The sequence below is a fragment of the Stylophora pistillata genome, chromosome 5 (assembly GCF_964205215.1).
Source record: "Stylophora pistillata chromosome 5, jaStyPist1.2, whole genome shotgun sequence".
In the NCBI taxonomy this organism is placed as follows: Eukaryota; Metazoa; Cnidaria; class Anthozoa; order Scleractinia; family Pocilloporidae; genus Stylophora; species Stylophora pistillata.
The window spans coordinates 8226570-8242911 of NC_142523.1; the positions used below are offsets into that span (position 1 = coordinate 8226570).

The 16342-nt window shown below is 39.5% G+C and overlaps 2 protein-coding genes across 5 annotated transcripts in view; both read right to left on the reverse strand.

The window, feature by feature from the left end:
• The window catches only part of LOC111339844 (transmembrane protein 43), a 42394-nt gene that overhangs the window by 7107 nt on the left and 18945 nt on the right, over window positions 1-16342 (reverse strand). The gene's annotated exons all lie outside the window — the stretch shown is intronic.
• On the reverse strand, window positions 289-15058 carry LOC148730072 (fibronectin type III domain-containing protein-like). Of its 4 annotated transcripts, XM_088760659.1 has the most exons (15): window positions 14740-15058; window positions 12657-12838; window positions 11565-11624; window positions 10711-11019; window positions 9913-10224; window positions 9548-9650; window positions 9193-9401; window positions 7849-7993; window positions 7407-7537; window positions 6399-6686; window positions 4502-4750; window positions 3893-4201; window positions 3297-3446; window positions 2481-2596; window positions 289-1555 (listed from the first exon to the last, which is right to left on the reverse strand). In XM_088760659.1, the coding sequence occupies exons 3-15, from the start codon at window positions 11617-11619 to the stop codon at window positions 1517-1519; spliced, it is 2415 nt and encodes an 804-aa protein (XP_088616785.1). In that variant the 5' UTR covers window positions 11620-11624; window positions 12657-12838; window positions 14740-15058; the 3' UTR covers window positions 289-1516. The 4 variants fall into 4 exon arrangements, with proteins under 4 accessions (XP_088616785.1, XP_088616784.1, XP_088616786.1 ...); XM_088760658.1 differs by lacking the exon at window positions 12657-12838; XM_088760660.1 differs by lacking the exons at window positions 4502-4750; window positions 12657-12838 and having other exon boundaries at window positions 14740-15057.

Sequence of the window (16342 nt, forward strand, 5' to 3'; positions counted from 1 at the left end):
GGGGCGACAGATAAGTTGTCGAATGATCTTTTTTTAATCTTATTTATGATTTTGCGTATAACATCGCAAAGCCAGTTGTGTCCAAATGGCCATCAAATTATCATGAATAATATATTTCTACCAGTTTCGTATTGTTTACTGACGGAAACTTTGAGTAACTATAACTGGGTCACAATTCACAGAGGCTGTGGAGTGAGTGAGCGTACCTGAATATTTTTGTCTGATATACTTTTTTCTGTTTAAAACAGTTCACTCTATGAATTCAACTCGTATTTCGTAAACAATAGATAAAACATATACAACCTCTTTACTTATCAAATTTATGTACAATTCAACGTGAAACAGCCCTAGCTGTTCCTTTCAAATTCAATTTAAACAGCTAACATTAACAAACGTGCGTCTCATAAGGGAGATTTAGCGCCGTGTTTAAGTGAAACGGCAAACGTCAGGTCGCCCTTTCACGTTTCACGTAAAATAGCGTGAACATTGCTGCTTTAGCTTCTCGTAAGCTCGCGTTATATGGTGGATTTAAAGGCGCCCTTGTATGACTTACATGAAATATATTTGGCGCCCTTTTCCCGGCAATTAACGTCTACACTGTGAGAAACAAAAGTGAAGAAAATCTTACGTACAAAGCAAACGCGAACAGGTTACTTTCACGTGGAAACAGCAAACCGCAACCGGCGAACGTGAAAAATGGCGCGAAAAACAAGGTCACGTGGTCACTCTTGCCGTTCACGTTTCAAGTAAACGCGGAGCTAACTCTCCATAAACTCAAAGAAGATAATTTTCTTCTTAAGTTCTAACTCACCTTAATGGACTTTAGACTCAAATATTAGAACGTGGGAATCACTTCTCTGTTTATCTATGTGTTACCTTAACAAGAAGCTTTTAAATCGCAGTGTTACTTTCTCGATTTTTTCATAATTTGCGACAGCCTAAATATCTTTTTCATATCTACTTCAAGATGTTCCAATTTAAATTCGCAATATTAACTTGTTAGAGTAAAATGTTTCAACTTGACGATGACTTTTATTCATCTATGATTCTATCCGCAAAGATTTAGTTATGATGGAAATATGGATGTTAAAAACTCATTTTTTGAGTTTCCCCATGTAGCAACTTTCGAAGCAATATTTCAATGACTTAAACTCTACGTTTACTCTTTTTTACTTCAAATCCATTTGATTCGTACTACTTTATCAACAATCGTCCGTTGATAGTGCGAATAAACCCTGAATAGAACAAATAAGTACAGCTTTTGCAAGTAATCACATCAATATTCTGATTGATGGTAACGCAACACTATTTTATGAGGACTCAGAAGAGGTACAATTCTTTCCCGTTAGTCACGTCACGTAATCATCTTCTCAGGCACGACACTTGCGACACATTTTGAGCTAGTCTGTGGCGGCTCCCAAACAAAAGTTCCTTGTAACGTTTTATCGTCCCCGCCGTATTCCTATGTAATGGAGTCGTCTTCCCTGAATTGTGACTCAAGTATAAGCTGATTGGATTAGAGACCAGCCTTGAGTTGCGATTCTGTCTTCTCTCGCTAAAGAAAGAAAAAAACAAACAAACAAAAGCAAGACACTGTCAGCCCGATGTTTATACAAATTACGACCTAGGAAATATGATCAGAGGAGTTCTAGTACAGTTGGTAGAAATGTACGACTGGTACCCAGTAGGAATCGCACCTTTGAATTCCGATATACTTTTATCACGCTTTACTTTCTGCAATTGTCGCTTCTTAAAATGTTGGATCAATGGAATATGGGTCAAGACCCACCCCTCCCCTTCCCCTTTTAACAGCCTATCTGTTCAGACGATACCTAAGAAGATGATGCGCGATTTTATATTTTAGACCTCTGAATTTTAGGTAGTGCACGAGTTTTAGTGTTTATTATTTAAACTATTTCGTGTTTTTAAACTTAGTTAAGTAACACACGACCCCACAAGCATGTATTTTGCTTTAACCGACTGATCGTGTTTAAATGAAGGATTTTACCTACTTAATTACTTACTTACTAATCACAATAACATTTAAAATGGGAATCCAACTCGACAAGGCGGCTTTGCTTAATACTAAGTGTATCCAGCTCACAAGAAGTAAAAAGCATCTCGAATCTTTTTAACCCGGCGCGCCCAAGGCTGTGATTTACCTCACCCCCACCCCACTCGGGACTAACCCTCAGAACAATGAATGGAATCTTTAAAGTTTAATTTTATTGTGTCATAGTTTTGGGAATAGTTTTCTTTTAACCCTTTGACCCTTAAGAGTGACAACATCTAATTTCTCCTTACTATATCACCCCTGAGTCACACATTAAGGTCAGGAGTATAAAGGAAATGATCACCAACTCAGTTAAGAATCTCTTGATTGTTACACAAATTCTCCTTGTCAGCACCTTAGGAAATGTACAGAGAACAGTATGGAGAATATGCATACTGATGTTAGGCTGTGAAGGGTAAATACATACAGTGGTGTCCGGCTTTTCAGCGTTCCCCACTAAGTTGCTTATCTCCTCTTCTTCAGTGTTTCCCTCTGATTGCTTTGCCTGGTCGTTATATCCACGTTCTCGTTCGCGTTTTTCAACTACGCAAAGAAACAAACAAGTAAAACATATCAGAAATGCAGTTGGTATAAAAAAAGGCACGGTCAAAGTTATTCGCATCAGGGTGCGTTGTGAAATCATACATTTTTAAACTGACTTCCTCCAAGCGTACCTCACACATACACGAAAGAATAGATCGTTAATTTGACGATGCTGAAGATGATTGAAATAGAAAACTAGCCAGCGTGTTCGAGTGAAGGGTAAGGTCACAAAGATAACGATGAATTTCTTGCAGTGTTCTCCTTTTCAGGCGATCGCCATTAAAATTTACTGCCTGTTCTACCGCTCATTATTGTCAAAAGCGCTCGGTATTCTTGAAAATTCAGCTGGTGCATGAAAGGACTGCTCTACAGGTTGGAAAATTTCTTTAACCTGTCGTGCTTAGAGAAAGAGAACATTGGTCTCGTCTGAGATACGAAAGTAAAGCCGTTCAGCTTTATTTTGAGTGTACCTACAGAGTTCCTTAAGCTTCCTTAAACCATCGTAAGTACGTTTAAGCTCAGATACTGAACGCTTAATAGCTGAAGTTACCACACGTGACGTTATCATACGTTACGTTATCATACGTTACGTTACATTACGCTACGTTAGCATACGTTACGTTACAATAATTTGTTTTCTCTCAACACGTGTGCTGTTCGTAACGCTTCATCACGCTGCACTTGTTTCTCGCTCCATTACCTTCGTATTTTTTCCCTCTTCCCTTGTAGTAGCTTATGAAAAGCATAGCAAGCCCTGCGATCAGAAGCACAAAGGTAACGAGGACCAATATAGTCAGAAACCACGCCTTTTGGTAGATGAGGGTCTTTGTGACCTCTGGCTGGCGTGTACCTGAAGACACAAAACTATACGTAAATACTCAGGAAAAAAAAGGAGAAATTTATCTTTGTCTATCCTGGAAAACGCCCTCTTTGTCGTAACTAATTTTATTTTGCATCTGATTGGCTAAGAGGGTGAAATTCTATACCAATCACAGAGTGGATTAGGGGAAAATGTATGCAATCCGAGACTGTCTTCAATACTCCGAGGAAAATTGCTAAATTGAATCGAAAAACGCCTCGAAATGATATCATGTTTAATGGATTGAAAAATTCCATTGAATACGACTGATTAAGGATGTGAGAAATTATCATGGATGAAAATTCTGGACTCGTCGGGATTTGAAGAACAGAGAAAACTGCGTGTTGAGAAAACAGAGGTTAAACAAAAATCACACCCTTTTGTTACCAACATTCGCCCTAGCGGTGTCTACAATTTTTATTTCGAGGCATACATACCAGTGACAGTCTCAGTTGTCTGGCAAGTTGTTTCAACCGGTGAACTGGGTAGACTTTCTCCGACACTGTTAACTGCTCGGATGCGGAAACGAGGCGAAGTATCCTTACTTACATTGAAGGTCTTACTCGTGGAATCTGGTTTGCTAACATTGTACAGTAAGCCGAAAGCCACAGGGTCCTCACTAGACCCCTGCTCAATTAAATAATACGTGATTGGAGCAGCAGTTGAAGGGCTTGGTACCCAATGAAGTTCCACTCTCCAATCTTTACAGTATGTTATTGTGACATTAACTGGTGGAGAGGGGACATCTAAAAAAAGAAACCGAAAATAAGATATTTCCTCCAAGATACAATGGGATTAAAACTGGTCACTAAATACTGGGAAATATCCGTGTAATATTCCTGAAGTGGCATTACTTAGACATAAAACATAATGTCAGACACGAAAAAAGGCTTGGCTTAGGGAACGGAAGAGTCCGATCTCGAAATCTACATAAGGGATACCGTCCGAAAACGGTGACAAATGTCCAAAATCGGACAAATTCGTTAATAAACGGGCACAACTGTCCCAAATTAGATATTGCTGTCCAAGGTACGTAGGATACTTACACAGCACATTCAAAAAAGCACTGGCGTTGATAACGTAATTCAGTCCATTTTTTGCATGGCACCAGTATCTTCCAGACTGTTTCCTCCATGTTGTTTCAAACCTCAGTGTGCTCCCGAGACCAACTGTCACTCCATCTTTGACCCACGTTATGTTCGGAGGCGGACGGCCTTTGGCATTGCAGTAGAATGTGGTTGTTCCTTTTTCAAGCACTGTTTGATTTCTAGGCTTTGTCACGAAAGCCGGTTTCACTAGAACGTGACAAAAACGCAAAGGAAGAGACTCAAATCCATGAGGTTTGAAGTGAACACCTTACAGATCGAAGAAAACGTATCTATATGAAAATATTAGAGCACATCTCGATCGATTGTTGTAAAACTAAGACAAATGTAGTCGCCACTGGACCAAAGAGTTAGATGACAGAAATGGAAAGTGTGACGAATTTGACACGTTTTCCAATTATCAAGCATCTGGTGTTTAGTTGCAAGATTTTAGAACAATTTCAGTCTGAAATCTTGTTAGTTTCATCATGTTCTTTCCAATGATCTGGGATCTCTTTTGCACCATAAACACTTTCTCACTGATAGACATGATCGTGATACATGGCTATGCAAACCGCTTATAGATAATCACATTTGTTAGTACTTTCAATTCTGTTAGGATGTTACATAATTAACAATTATTCCACGAGCGCGTGTTGGATATGAGATGATAGATAGCCAACGAGGCGCGTAGCGACGAGTTGGCTATAATCATCTCATATCCAACAAGTGCTAGTGGAATAATTGTTTTATTAAAAACGTTAAATTAAATTATTAAATTTTATTAAATTTTTAGCTCTCTTTTAATTTTAAGCTGACACGTACGCTTACCATATTTGTAGATTATGGTATATTGGCTGATATACCATAGTGGCTAAGCCAATAAAAAGTCTTGAATTGCATTATCCAATGATCTAGTTTTTAATAATTATAATTATAGCAGATTATCTAGCAAAATGACTTATAAGATACAATGAAATATATGAAGTTCATATATTCGGAACTGCGGTATTAGATACGTATGATGCACGATCCTCGCAGTAGATAGCGCTATTTAAACAATAGCGAAAATCAGACCTGAAAAAAATCAGGCCTGTACGGGATTCGAACTACTGACCTCTGCGTTACTAGTACAGCGCTCTACCAATTGAGCTAACAAGCCAACTGGGAGCAGGTCGTTAAGTTGATTCGTAATAAACCCGTGAAAGTGATAAATAAGATACAATGAAATATATGAAGTTCATATATTCTACCAGTTGGCTTGTTAGCTCAATTGGTAGAGCGCTGTACTAGTATCGCAGAGGTCAGTGGTTCGAATCCCGTGCAGGCCTGATTTTTTTCAGGACTGGTTTTCGCTATTGCTTAAATAGCGCTATCTACTGCGAGGATCGTGCATCATACGTAAAATGACTTATACCATTCCAAATGCCAGAGCAAATTATAGAATCTTCAACAGAAGATTTCAGGGTGCTTAAGTCTGGAATGATATAAGTGAAGACATAAAGCTTCTTCCTATGAAACGTTTTAAGATTAACCTTAAGTTAATTCTTCTTGATAAATATTAATAATTTTTCTGGCCTTCCGCTTGTTTCTTACTCTGACATTCCTTGCTTCCTTGACCTTGTTTTGTATGATGAATGAGTGTGCGTGTGTGTGCGTGTGTGTGCGTGTGTGTGTGTGTGTTGTATGTGTTATATCTGACCCAGATAATTACATTACATAAATCATCTAAGTATAGCTGCCCTTTTTTTTCTAGCCCTATGCTTACTTGGGGCAGCTAGTACTCCTTTATATTCTTGTCAATTTATCATCATTTTTATCACAATTTTTTAAAGTTGTTGTTGTTGTTGTTGTTTACCCAGCACAGTCGGAACTGTTGCTGCAGAAGCCTTGCCCATCATATTTTCTGCATCGCATGTGTAGTTTATTGCATCCTTGTCTTTATCAACTTTCTTTATCAACAAGGTATCATCCGACAATAACCTATACCGACTGTTAATGGCTTCGTCCGAGATAAGAACACCATCGACAAACCACCGGAATATTGGGCGAGGCTCTGCATTTGGGTTGCAATGTAATCTGCCTTCACTGCCCTGAAGCAGGTGGAAAGGACCAAACTGATAATTGTGAAAGGATGGTTTCCAGGCTGAGAGGAAAAAAGCTTAAAAATTAAATTATTGATCTTCAGGTAGTGTGTGCAATTTAACAGACACGAAGTAAGATATTCCCCTTGCTCTAAAGAGTAATCTTCAAATGAGTGACCACATCAAACTGAGATTTCACTAGAGTTGTTTTACTTTGCTTTGCACCATCTTCTGAACCAATCATATTCGCAACTAAAACCTACTGCGCCTTAGCCATTCGCACTTCCTTCGCTAGAGGCTTTTGTCGCAACCTCGTTTCCGAAGGCTTTTCCCTTCAAAGAGGGTACGGGCGGGAAAAGGCCCTGACATTGGTCCGTTCCCTCTTTGAAGGGAAAAGCACCCTGGGAACGAGGTTGGCTTTTGTTGCTGTCGTTTGTTCTAGCCGCAGATACATGGGCTCCTTGTGTTTTTTCCCTTTGTTGTGTTTGGCTATAGACCACTTTCATAAATGGCTGCCGGATTAATATTCTTTTGTTTAAATTTAAATTAGCCCTACTGGCCTCGTTCTCCAGTACAAAATTCAAAAGAATACATTATCTGAAGCGAGGCCAGTAAGGCTAATTTAAATTTAAAAAAAAAGAATATTTATATGGCAGCCATTTATAAAAGTGGTAATCATGATGGCTTTGTGCATACAAACATCAAAAGTTAGTCCTTGCTTTCAATGACTGTCCGAATTAGTTAACTTAAAATGATAAACATTTATTTTTTTTTGATCCTACCTTTCACTTGAACCCAAGTTGCAGAGACAATCATACCGTACTGGTTTTCCACAGCACATTGGTAGACACCTTCATCGCTCAGATTAACATGTCTGAAGTGTAATTTGCTTCCATTCACTATTATACGATCACTGTTGAGACACAAATGCATGCAGCCTCATGAACCCTCAAAACTCAAAGGAGCTGAAAGTATGTTGAAATATTTTGGTTGTTTTCTGGGATGTTGTAAAATTGCCGATACGCGAACGAAAACATCTAAATGATCATTCGTCGCGGCAGAAAAAAGTTAAGTTGCCCCCGAGCGTGCATTGTTATGGTTTCTGTAGCTTTAAACAGAAATCGTCTTTTCACGCATGTTTTTGGTTTCCAAATAAAGGAAAGAAACAAAGTAGAACAATAGACAAAAAATTCAAAATAATTGGGTCATAGCTCACTCGTTTACCTTGACGACTGCAAGTGTGCTCCATTCTTGTACCACAGAACTGTTGCCTCAGGGTCTGCAACCACCTTACACTCAATAGTTGCATTTTTATTAATTATAATGCTGATTTCACTTGCTGGAGGATTGTTACTCCATCTTGGTGGAACTAACAAAAAAGGCAATATGGACTATCTTTAAAATCTGTTCCAAGTCTTTTGGTGTAGATATATATAGGGGTTCCAAAGAAGACGTGCCATTGTGCTTATACCGCACAGTGTACAATATGGTGATGATCTCAAAGTTGTGAATAAAACTCCAATTTACTGTGTGACGAGATAAAACATATCAAGCGATAAGGTACTGTTTCATGTTGCCCAATGTGATTTCTGCCTGAAGTCTGCAAGTGAAACCATTTTAGTGTGTGACCATTCACATGAGAGCTACCGAGCAGTACTTTTAGAGAAATTTTCATCTGAGTGTCGAAGGTAATCCGGGATTTCATTGATTTCGCTTTACTTCGCTCTGTGATTGGGTAAGAAAATTCGCGCCTCTAACTCCACCAATCAGAGGCAAAACTAAAACCAATTATGACTTGGTCGCTTGAGTTTTCCCGCATTTTCCGCAATTTGGTTGTTTTAACTACCACAACAATCTTTAGTTGTACTCCTTTGCATATGTCAAGTTAAAAAAAAAAAAAAAACAGTTTTGAAAATAAATAGAGTACTGCAACCTCGGACAAAACCTGTTAAGACACATTAAAAAAATACCTGTTTTTCGCACTCACCCTGACAAAAATGCTTACGGTCGCAAATTCAAAGGTTGTTCGCCCCCTCCCCTATTGCAATGTCGTTTGCGGCAACACAAGAAATGCATGCTTGAGCTGTTAAGCCCCAACGACATTGTACCAGGGATGGGGAGGGTAGCAAGTTTGTTCCTTTTGGAAACGATTGTTGCATGGCGGGAAATTAAAAATTGCATTGAAATGTCTCAACAGTTTTTTCCGGGGTTGTGGCTGTCTGGAATAACCTTAGGGACTAGCAGAGCCAGGCAGCCAGTAGTTAACAACATTAAATGAAAATAAGTTAATGGTCAACAGGAAAACACAAATACACACATAAAAAGGAAGAAAAAGAAGAGGAAAAATGCTATCACTACGCCATTAGGGAAGTTTGAAATAACTTTTTTGTTGTTTTTCGGTTTTGTTTTTGTCTGTTCGTTTGTTTGTTTGTTTTTTTTTTCAACAAGAGCAAAAATTTCTCTTTGCCTCATCATGGTAATTTCCTTCCTTCTGTTTGGTTGTTACATCACTCAATAGAAAAGCGCTATACATGTTTCAGAGGAGACATATAATGGATGACAGCCTACCTTTTACCTCCAGATTGATTGAGTGGACCATGGGGTTGTCATTGTCACGAGAATTGTTTGCCTCACAAGTGTACACATCTTGGTGACTTTCCCTGTTCACATTTGTGATAACTAGACGGTGGCCAAAGTAATGGCGAGGAATTTCATAGGAATTCTGTCCATGCACAATCCGCGTCCCATTCTTTTTCCACGTGATTTCTGGAGTTGGCCTGAAATTCGTACAAAGATGTAGCATGTGTTGAAGTGTTTCACCAACTAGCAGGTGACAAGAAAATTTTAAACCTTCTATTACTCTGAAACAATTTGCTCTTCTCAGCCTTGCATTTTCCATAACTAACTGACATGGGATACTCACCGTCCATTTACGAAACAGTAAAGAATTTTCCTTCGTCCCTCAATGGCAAGCTCGTCAACCGCAGGTTTACTGGCCCAAGAAAGAGCAACAGGAGTGCCGGGGTCTAAGTAGGAAGGAGACACGTTCGCATCGTTTCATTTCAAATTGAAGAAGTAAGGGATATTTTCTTTTCGACTAATTATCTATTCGACGTTCCAAATCAAACGTTCTGTAAAAGGATTTCCCTGAATGAAAGAAAGCTGCTATATATCATAAGCAAGACCGGTCCACTTTTCCAGTAAAGCACATTAGCAATTACTTTACGTAAGTGCTTGCCCATCTTTTACCGTCAGCCACATACACGCAAGTGCATGCCTATTTTTTACCTGTCTGTTGAGGGTTATTCTTCACAAGAAATAATTTTCCAGAATCTTCATAGGTGTTCCCAGCTCTTATTCGACATCTTACGCCATCGTAATTAATCTCATCCATATCCTTCTGAGTGAGGTAAGCGATTAACAATGTCCCGTCCGGAGATATTCCTCGTCGTTCGTTCCTGGACAAGTGGATGTTTGATGGTTTTACCCAAGCGTATGAGGAGCCAAAGCCCGCCGCGTGTTTGGGGCACTGAAATCGGAAAGGCTTTCCAAGGTCAACCTTTACACTCTTTCTTTCTCTATCGATGAAATCACCAGGAGCTAACAAAGATTGAGAGGAGTAAAATAATTTAATGACAAGTTAAATTCACTGAGATAGAGCAAATCTTGAGGTAAATGTCGAAAGTAATCCGGTATTGCATTGGCTTTGCTCCACCATGAGCCAGTCTCACTTATTGAGATTCTCTTTTGACTAAACTACCGCGATAGAAACAACGAGGAAGCATGATTTTCGAAATATCCAAGCGTCAAGATATTTAAGGTAAAATGTGATCACTAAGTGAGAGGTGGCCAGTTAGCACAAACCCAGTGGGGGTGGGATGGTAATGAAACTCCACTACTGCACAAGCCACGTGACTGCGAATCTTTTCTGTTTCATTTAAAAGAAACAGGAAGGCCTGCTATGCAGGCAAAGAGGATGGAAAGAGAAGCAGCCAAGTGTTACGCTCTTTTGTAACATGATGGCTAATCCGATCTGTTTAATTTTCTTGATCTGATCTCGTTTGCCCATCTTTTAAAAAGATTTACCTGTAATCGCGACTTTAAGTTTCCTGCTAAATACTTCAATTTTAGTGTCCTTATCCTTAACAATACACTGATAAGTCCCGCTGTGTTGGGAAGATAAATATTTGCCAGTTAAAGTGCCATCTCCATTAAGAGAGTAATGCGGTGATCGCCTGAACGATGTGATCTCCGTATCATTATGTTTCCACGCCCAAGAAATATTCGTCCCTGCAGCTCCACACGGCAGTTTAAATCCTTTAAATTCAACATCCTCTGGGTTGACTAAATCCTTTTGTAGGAAATTTGTGATCTCGGGAGGACGCCGGTATGCGACTGAAAGAAAAGCAAAAGTACGCTTAACTTTAATAGTAGTCTCCACAGACATAGCGACTGAAAACGAAAATGAAGCCATGTAAGCATATAGAAATCTTAAAGACTAGTTTTACCGGAGAAAATTTGCAAGAGTGATAAAACAATTTCCAGTGCAATTTGTACTGGAATAAATAAGTGTAAGTCAAGTCTGAAGTTTTCTGCACTCCCTTTTCAACTTTCGCACTGTTTGGGATTGTTTGACATTCACAGCCGATGGCTATGCCGTAACTTTTACATGTATATAATTTTAAATGCAACGGCCTTTGAATAACAGTCTATTACATTGCTAGGGATATGAAGGGACGTCGTAACGCCAGTGTTTGTGATCCTGTACTCTTGGGAAAGTCATACCTGGGGTCATACAGACGTTTGTCAGCATAAATAATGTTGCATCGTAACTGACTTCTCCAGTAATCAAAACTGTAGTAAAATCTTCCGGATTACGCGCCTCGTTTTTTTTTATTATTCTTTTCTTTATTAAATTTATTGGAATTATTAACAGTTACCTGAGTTTGCAGTCACAAGGCTGAGCATCAAAGCTAAGAAATAGATCCTCTCCATTGACTCTGTTAAGTGAAAAAAAATGGAAACATAGTGCAATTTACCTTATCTTATTTATCTCTATCCATTATTGCCGCCTGACAAACACCGATATCAATCGCTGCTTTTTCTCAAGGCAGTGATTGATATTGTCGAGGTACACCGCGACTTGAAACCAGGGAATGTCTATTTCAGTAGCCATATATGGTTTTGTCCCGCTCTCAACGCTGGAAGTCTGCGCGTGAACCAAGGTTCTCTTCGAAATGTCAGAAACAAATTTTTCGAGGTTTGCGTTTTCTAGGTCTGTGTTTTTGAAGTTTCCTTTCTCGAGGTCTGCTTTTTCGGGGTCTGCGTTTTCGGGGTCTGTCTTTTCGAGGTCTGCGGCCTGCGGTCTGCGTTTTTGAGGTCTGTGTTTTCGAGACACCCGAGAGGTTTCTTTGTACGATTGTACCAACAATTATTTTATATAGCAAACGTATAAACGTTCAAATTGCGAAAGCGCTTGTGAATTCTATATGCTGCCAAGTCAAGGGCTAAGGACCGGAAATTCCGCGCGTGATCTGGTCTGTTAACATCAATGACAGAGGAAGATATCTGGTAATTACATACTGTAGACACAAAGGAAAACTGATGGTGCACAAGTCGACTCAAAAGGCACACGGATAACTCGACAGTGGAGGATCGTAAACGCCATATTTTCAATAAAAATGAAAGTTCAGTGTTTACATGGCAGTTTCGCTTTCGTATGACAAAAAAAATTAAAGAAACGCCGCGGCCCAGCGCAAAAATTTTGATATACAAAAAGTCAGTCGAAAAACCGATTAAAATAATTTGCACGATCGAGTAAAAGTTCCATTAACCAGTAGTGTTTACATTTACAACCACCACCCACCCTACCTGAGTAATAACACTCTGTCTCCCACCCCTCCCTCAGTACTTATAGACTGCATCCACCCCTCTCTGAGTACTAATGGCGTGATTTCCCCCCCATATAAATTGGTCCAAAACAATGGTCCAAAAATTGGACAAGAAATAGTCCAGTCCAGTCTATATGTTACCTTATGCCAGGCGAAGGCATGTGATGACAGCGTCAGTCAAGATCGCGTTCTGATGTTTATCTCATGAAAACATTCTCTTTATCAATGTGGAATGTGTGCCATCATGAATCCGTAAGGTGCAAAACCTTTGGTTATTTGCACGTTTGAAACCAGGAAATCATTTCAGCTATCTGTGTTAGAACCTAATCAGATAAAATCGCAGCAATGTGGGCGTTTTTCCTTCTCTTATTTTACTGCTCGCTATCTAGGAATTCTGAAGAAATGATTCCAAAAATGTTTGGTTCGTGCGCAAGCATAAACAGCTCTAGAGTTGTTTGTTGGTTTGTTTGTTTGTTTGCGTATTCAGCTAATTTGCTTCGATAAGATAGTTTGGTTTGTAGTGGCTTGGGCATGTAGAGAGTTACAAGTTTTCGAATATGCCAGTTTCACCTATGGCGGTAAATGAAATAATTTTTCACTTAATCAACAAGTTGGGAAGAGTTACAGAAAAATCTTGCATAAGGCTAGAAGCGTGTTGATCCCGCTTCATCGTAAACCAAACTCTTTCCTTGGTGATTTATTTTCCCATATTTTTAATTTGGTTTAGTCTCCTCCTTAAAAAGGTAGTTTTGTGGTCTCGATAAGGATAAAAAAGTTCCTTCCGGTTCTCCGTCCATCTTTCGCCCACCTGCTTTTTCGCTTATCTTCATTGACTGAGGGCCTAGCATTGGCTACTTTTTCACTTCGTAAAGATACACATAAAAAAAGTGACGAACGTAGGACTAAAAAAAAATTGTTTGGATTTCCAGAAGAACCAAGATCTCCTTTTGAGCTATACCTCAAGCTCGTCACGCAACGCACTGAGGAACCTAGAGCTTATCGCGTGATGGTTCAGACGATCTTCTCGAAGGAGACTCACTTATAAAACGTCCCATCGATACTTATTTGCTAAAACTATCTTGAAAGTCTGTCAGCTAGCAACATAAATGTATTTCATTGAACCATCCGGCAATAGCTTCTTTCTGTCTACCTCAAGGAGTAACTTGGTAATTTTGGTTTCATCAACTGAGTTGATAATAATAATAATAATAATAATAATAATAATAATAATAATAATAATACCTTTCTCAATGTTTCTCTCTGTCGACCTCTGCCAATTTAATGACTCTTTCCAATCAAATTATAGGGTCACTAAAAATAAAACTTCTGCGACAGCAAGAACAATTTAAAAGAGGATGAAGCTGACGAGTATTTTGCATAAAAGCTTCTATTTCAGAATCCAATAAGCGTTTCCCTTGAATTTTTATCATTTTACATCGAAGCAGGCCAATAAGGGGACAGGAACATTGTGGGCTTGCAACCACCTGGTATAGCATTAAGCGAGTCTGAACTAAAAGCATTTTGTTTAAACAGTTTTTCCCTCCTAAACGGTTCTGAGTTAATTGTAAATAAATTTCAACTTACTGCTATAGCTAATTGTAAACGCATTTTATGTGTGGTAACCATTGCCTTTTGTTGACACCGCCTTATCCTAAAATCTCCTTTGTTCCTTATCTCTTCCTTAAAATGCGAAAACTAAAAACTACCACTGATTTCATTTGCGATAGTCGTGTCGTAAAGAGAACATCTGTTTCAGCTTCGTCACAACTCGGACCGGGGGCCCGATTCTCGAAAGTCCCGGTAACTTAACGGGCCCGAAGCCATGTTTGAAAATCAAAATTAAAAGGATAGGAAAGCAGGTTCTGGCACCCAAACCGATCTTTTTTGTTTGTTTAACTGATATTTTTCTTGTATCATTTTCAAAACTTTTGAAATCCCCATCTTGAATGAAAACAGAACAGCTTTACGGGCCAGTTAAGTGACCGGGACTTCGGAGAAACGAATAAAGGCTGATATATAGTTTCGAAAGAAACTGTTTGCGGCTGCGTCGGTGGGGGTAACGAAATAATTTGGATATATCAACAAAGTTGAAATGGTAAATTGGCCATCGAAACGTCAGCTTTTGTAATCGTTACGGTGGCCAATTTACCATTTCAACTTTGTTGATATATCCAAATTACTTCGGAGAAACGGGCTCCTGATCACGGACAGGAGCGCGACTCACAGTTCTCTTGAAAGATCCTTGTTACAAAACTTTTCTCAACGAAGCCTTCCACACGGCTGACGATTCCAATAAGAGTAAATAATTCCAACAATTTTCTCTACTCCGGCTCTGTAATAACACTAGCTTCTTTGGGCTCTTCGCGACAGCACTAACTCTATTGACACTCCGCGACAACACACTGTTTCACAATACACTGACTCTGCTCTCTGGCTGTCCAAAATGACTCTCAGGAAAGATTTACTGAAGAAAAAGGCTCACTGAAGAAAGGCTAATTTTAACTGATCGCGACTCCTTATATATGTTTTACATAACGTTCTAGAATATTCCTGAGATCTTTAATACAACTATTTTTTTAGTATCATTACATCACTATTGCATCATAACAAAATATGCTGACTGAGGGTTCTAGAAAGTTCCTCAGTTCTATTTTTAGTAATTCTGTAACTGTGATGACGTAGTTAGTACGTACTTCACATGACTTGTAACTTGACCCCTGTGTTGATTATTAAAATTCCGTGGTGTTTGAACCAACTGTTTCGCTGCTCATTACATTTTGGCGACAAGGATTAACTCTATATCCGTACCGGAATGGCAACCTACGGTAAGATAGGTGAATTCAAAGAATTGAGGAGTCATGGACCCAATATATCGAGCGTTTGGAACAATATTTCTCAGCGAACGACGTGGAAGATCCAGGGAAAAAGCGAGCGATTCTACTCAGCATTTGCGGCAGCAAAACGTATGCTCTTGCAAGAGATTGACTTCAGCCGGTGAGACCAGCGGAGACAACTTTCAAGAAGATTGTCGAAACTCCAGAAAAACACTAACTACCATGACCCAGCAAGATAGTGGAGCGTTTCAAATTCCGTAGCTATAATCGACAAGAAGGCGAAGGAGTGGCGGCGTATGAGGCAGCATGACGTAAACTCTTGGAACATTGTAATTACGGCGAAGCACTGCCAGAAATGCTTCGAGATCGGTTAGTATGTGACATTAACAACGGAAAAATCGGCCAACAGCGATTGTTGGCCGAGCCGAATTTGACTCTCAAAAAATCCGAAGAAATTGCCTTAGCCCAGGAATTAGCGTCCAAACGCGTGGTGGACATTCAGTTGATCCCCAGAAAAGTGCACCAAATAAACTCAGCGTCGAAAACAAAAGTCAAGAAGGCTTCAAATGTTGACTGTTACAGTTGCGGGGAGAACCATGAAGCCTCCACCTCTCGGTTTAGAGAAGCGCAGTGTTTTCAATGCGGAAAACTAGGCCATTTAGCTAAAAAGTGTCGTAGTACCAGCTCAGGTAAGACAAGCAAAGGAACCACCGAGTTCGGAAAACGGAGAAAATGGCAACCAGGAAGTGGCAGGCCTAGAGAAGAGAAAAAGGAACAGCGTCACATTTAGTCGAGGAAATGTCCGAGGAAGAGGATCATTTCAAAAGGGTCAGCGGTCAGCGATGGCGGCCGGTCGACTAAATTTTAGCTCCGCTTTTATGCTGGAGTTGCTTGTGTTTTCACTGTTCAGCTACCTGAAGAATCGACGCTACTGCCTCAACTAGCGATTTTCCCTAATCGGGTATGGATTTTACACACCGAGAAGTACCCTAG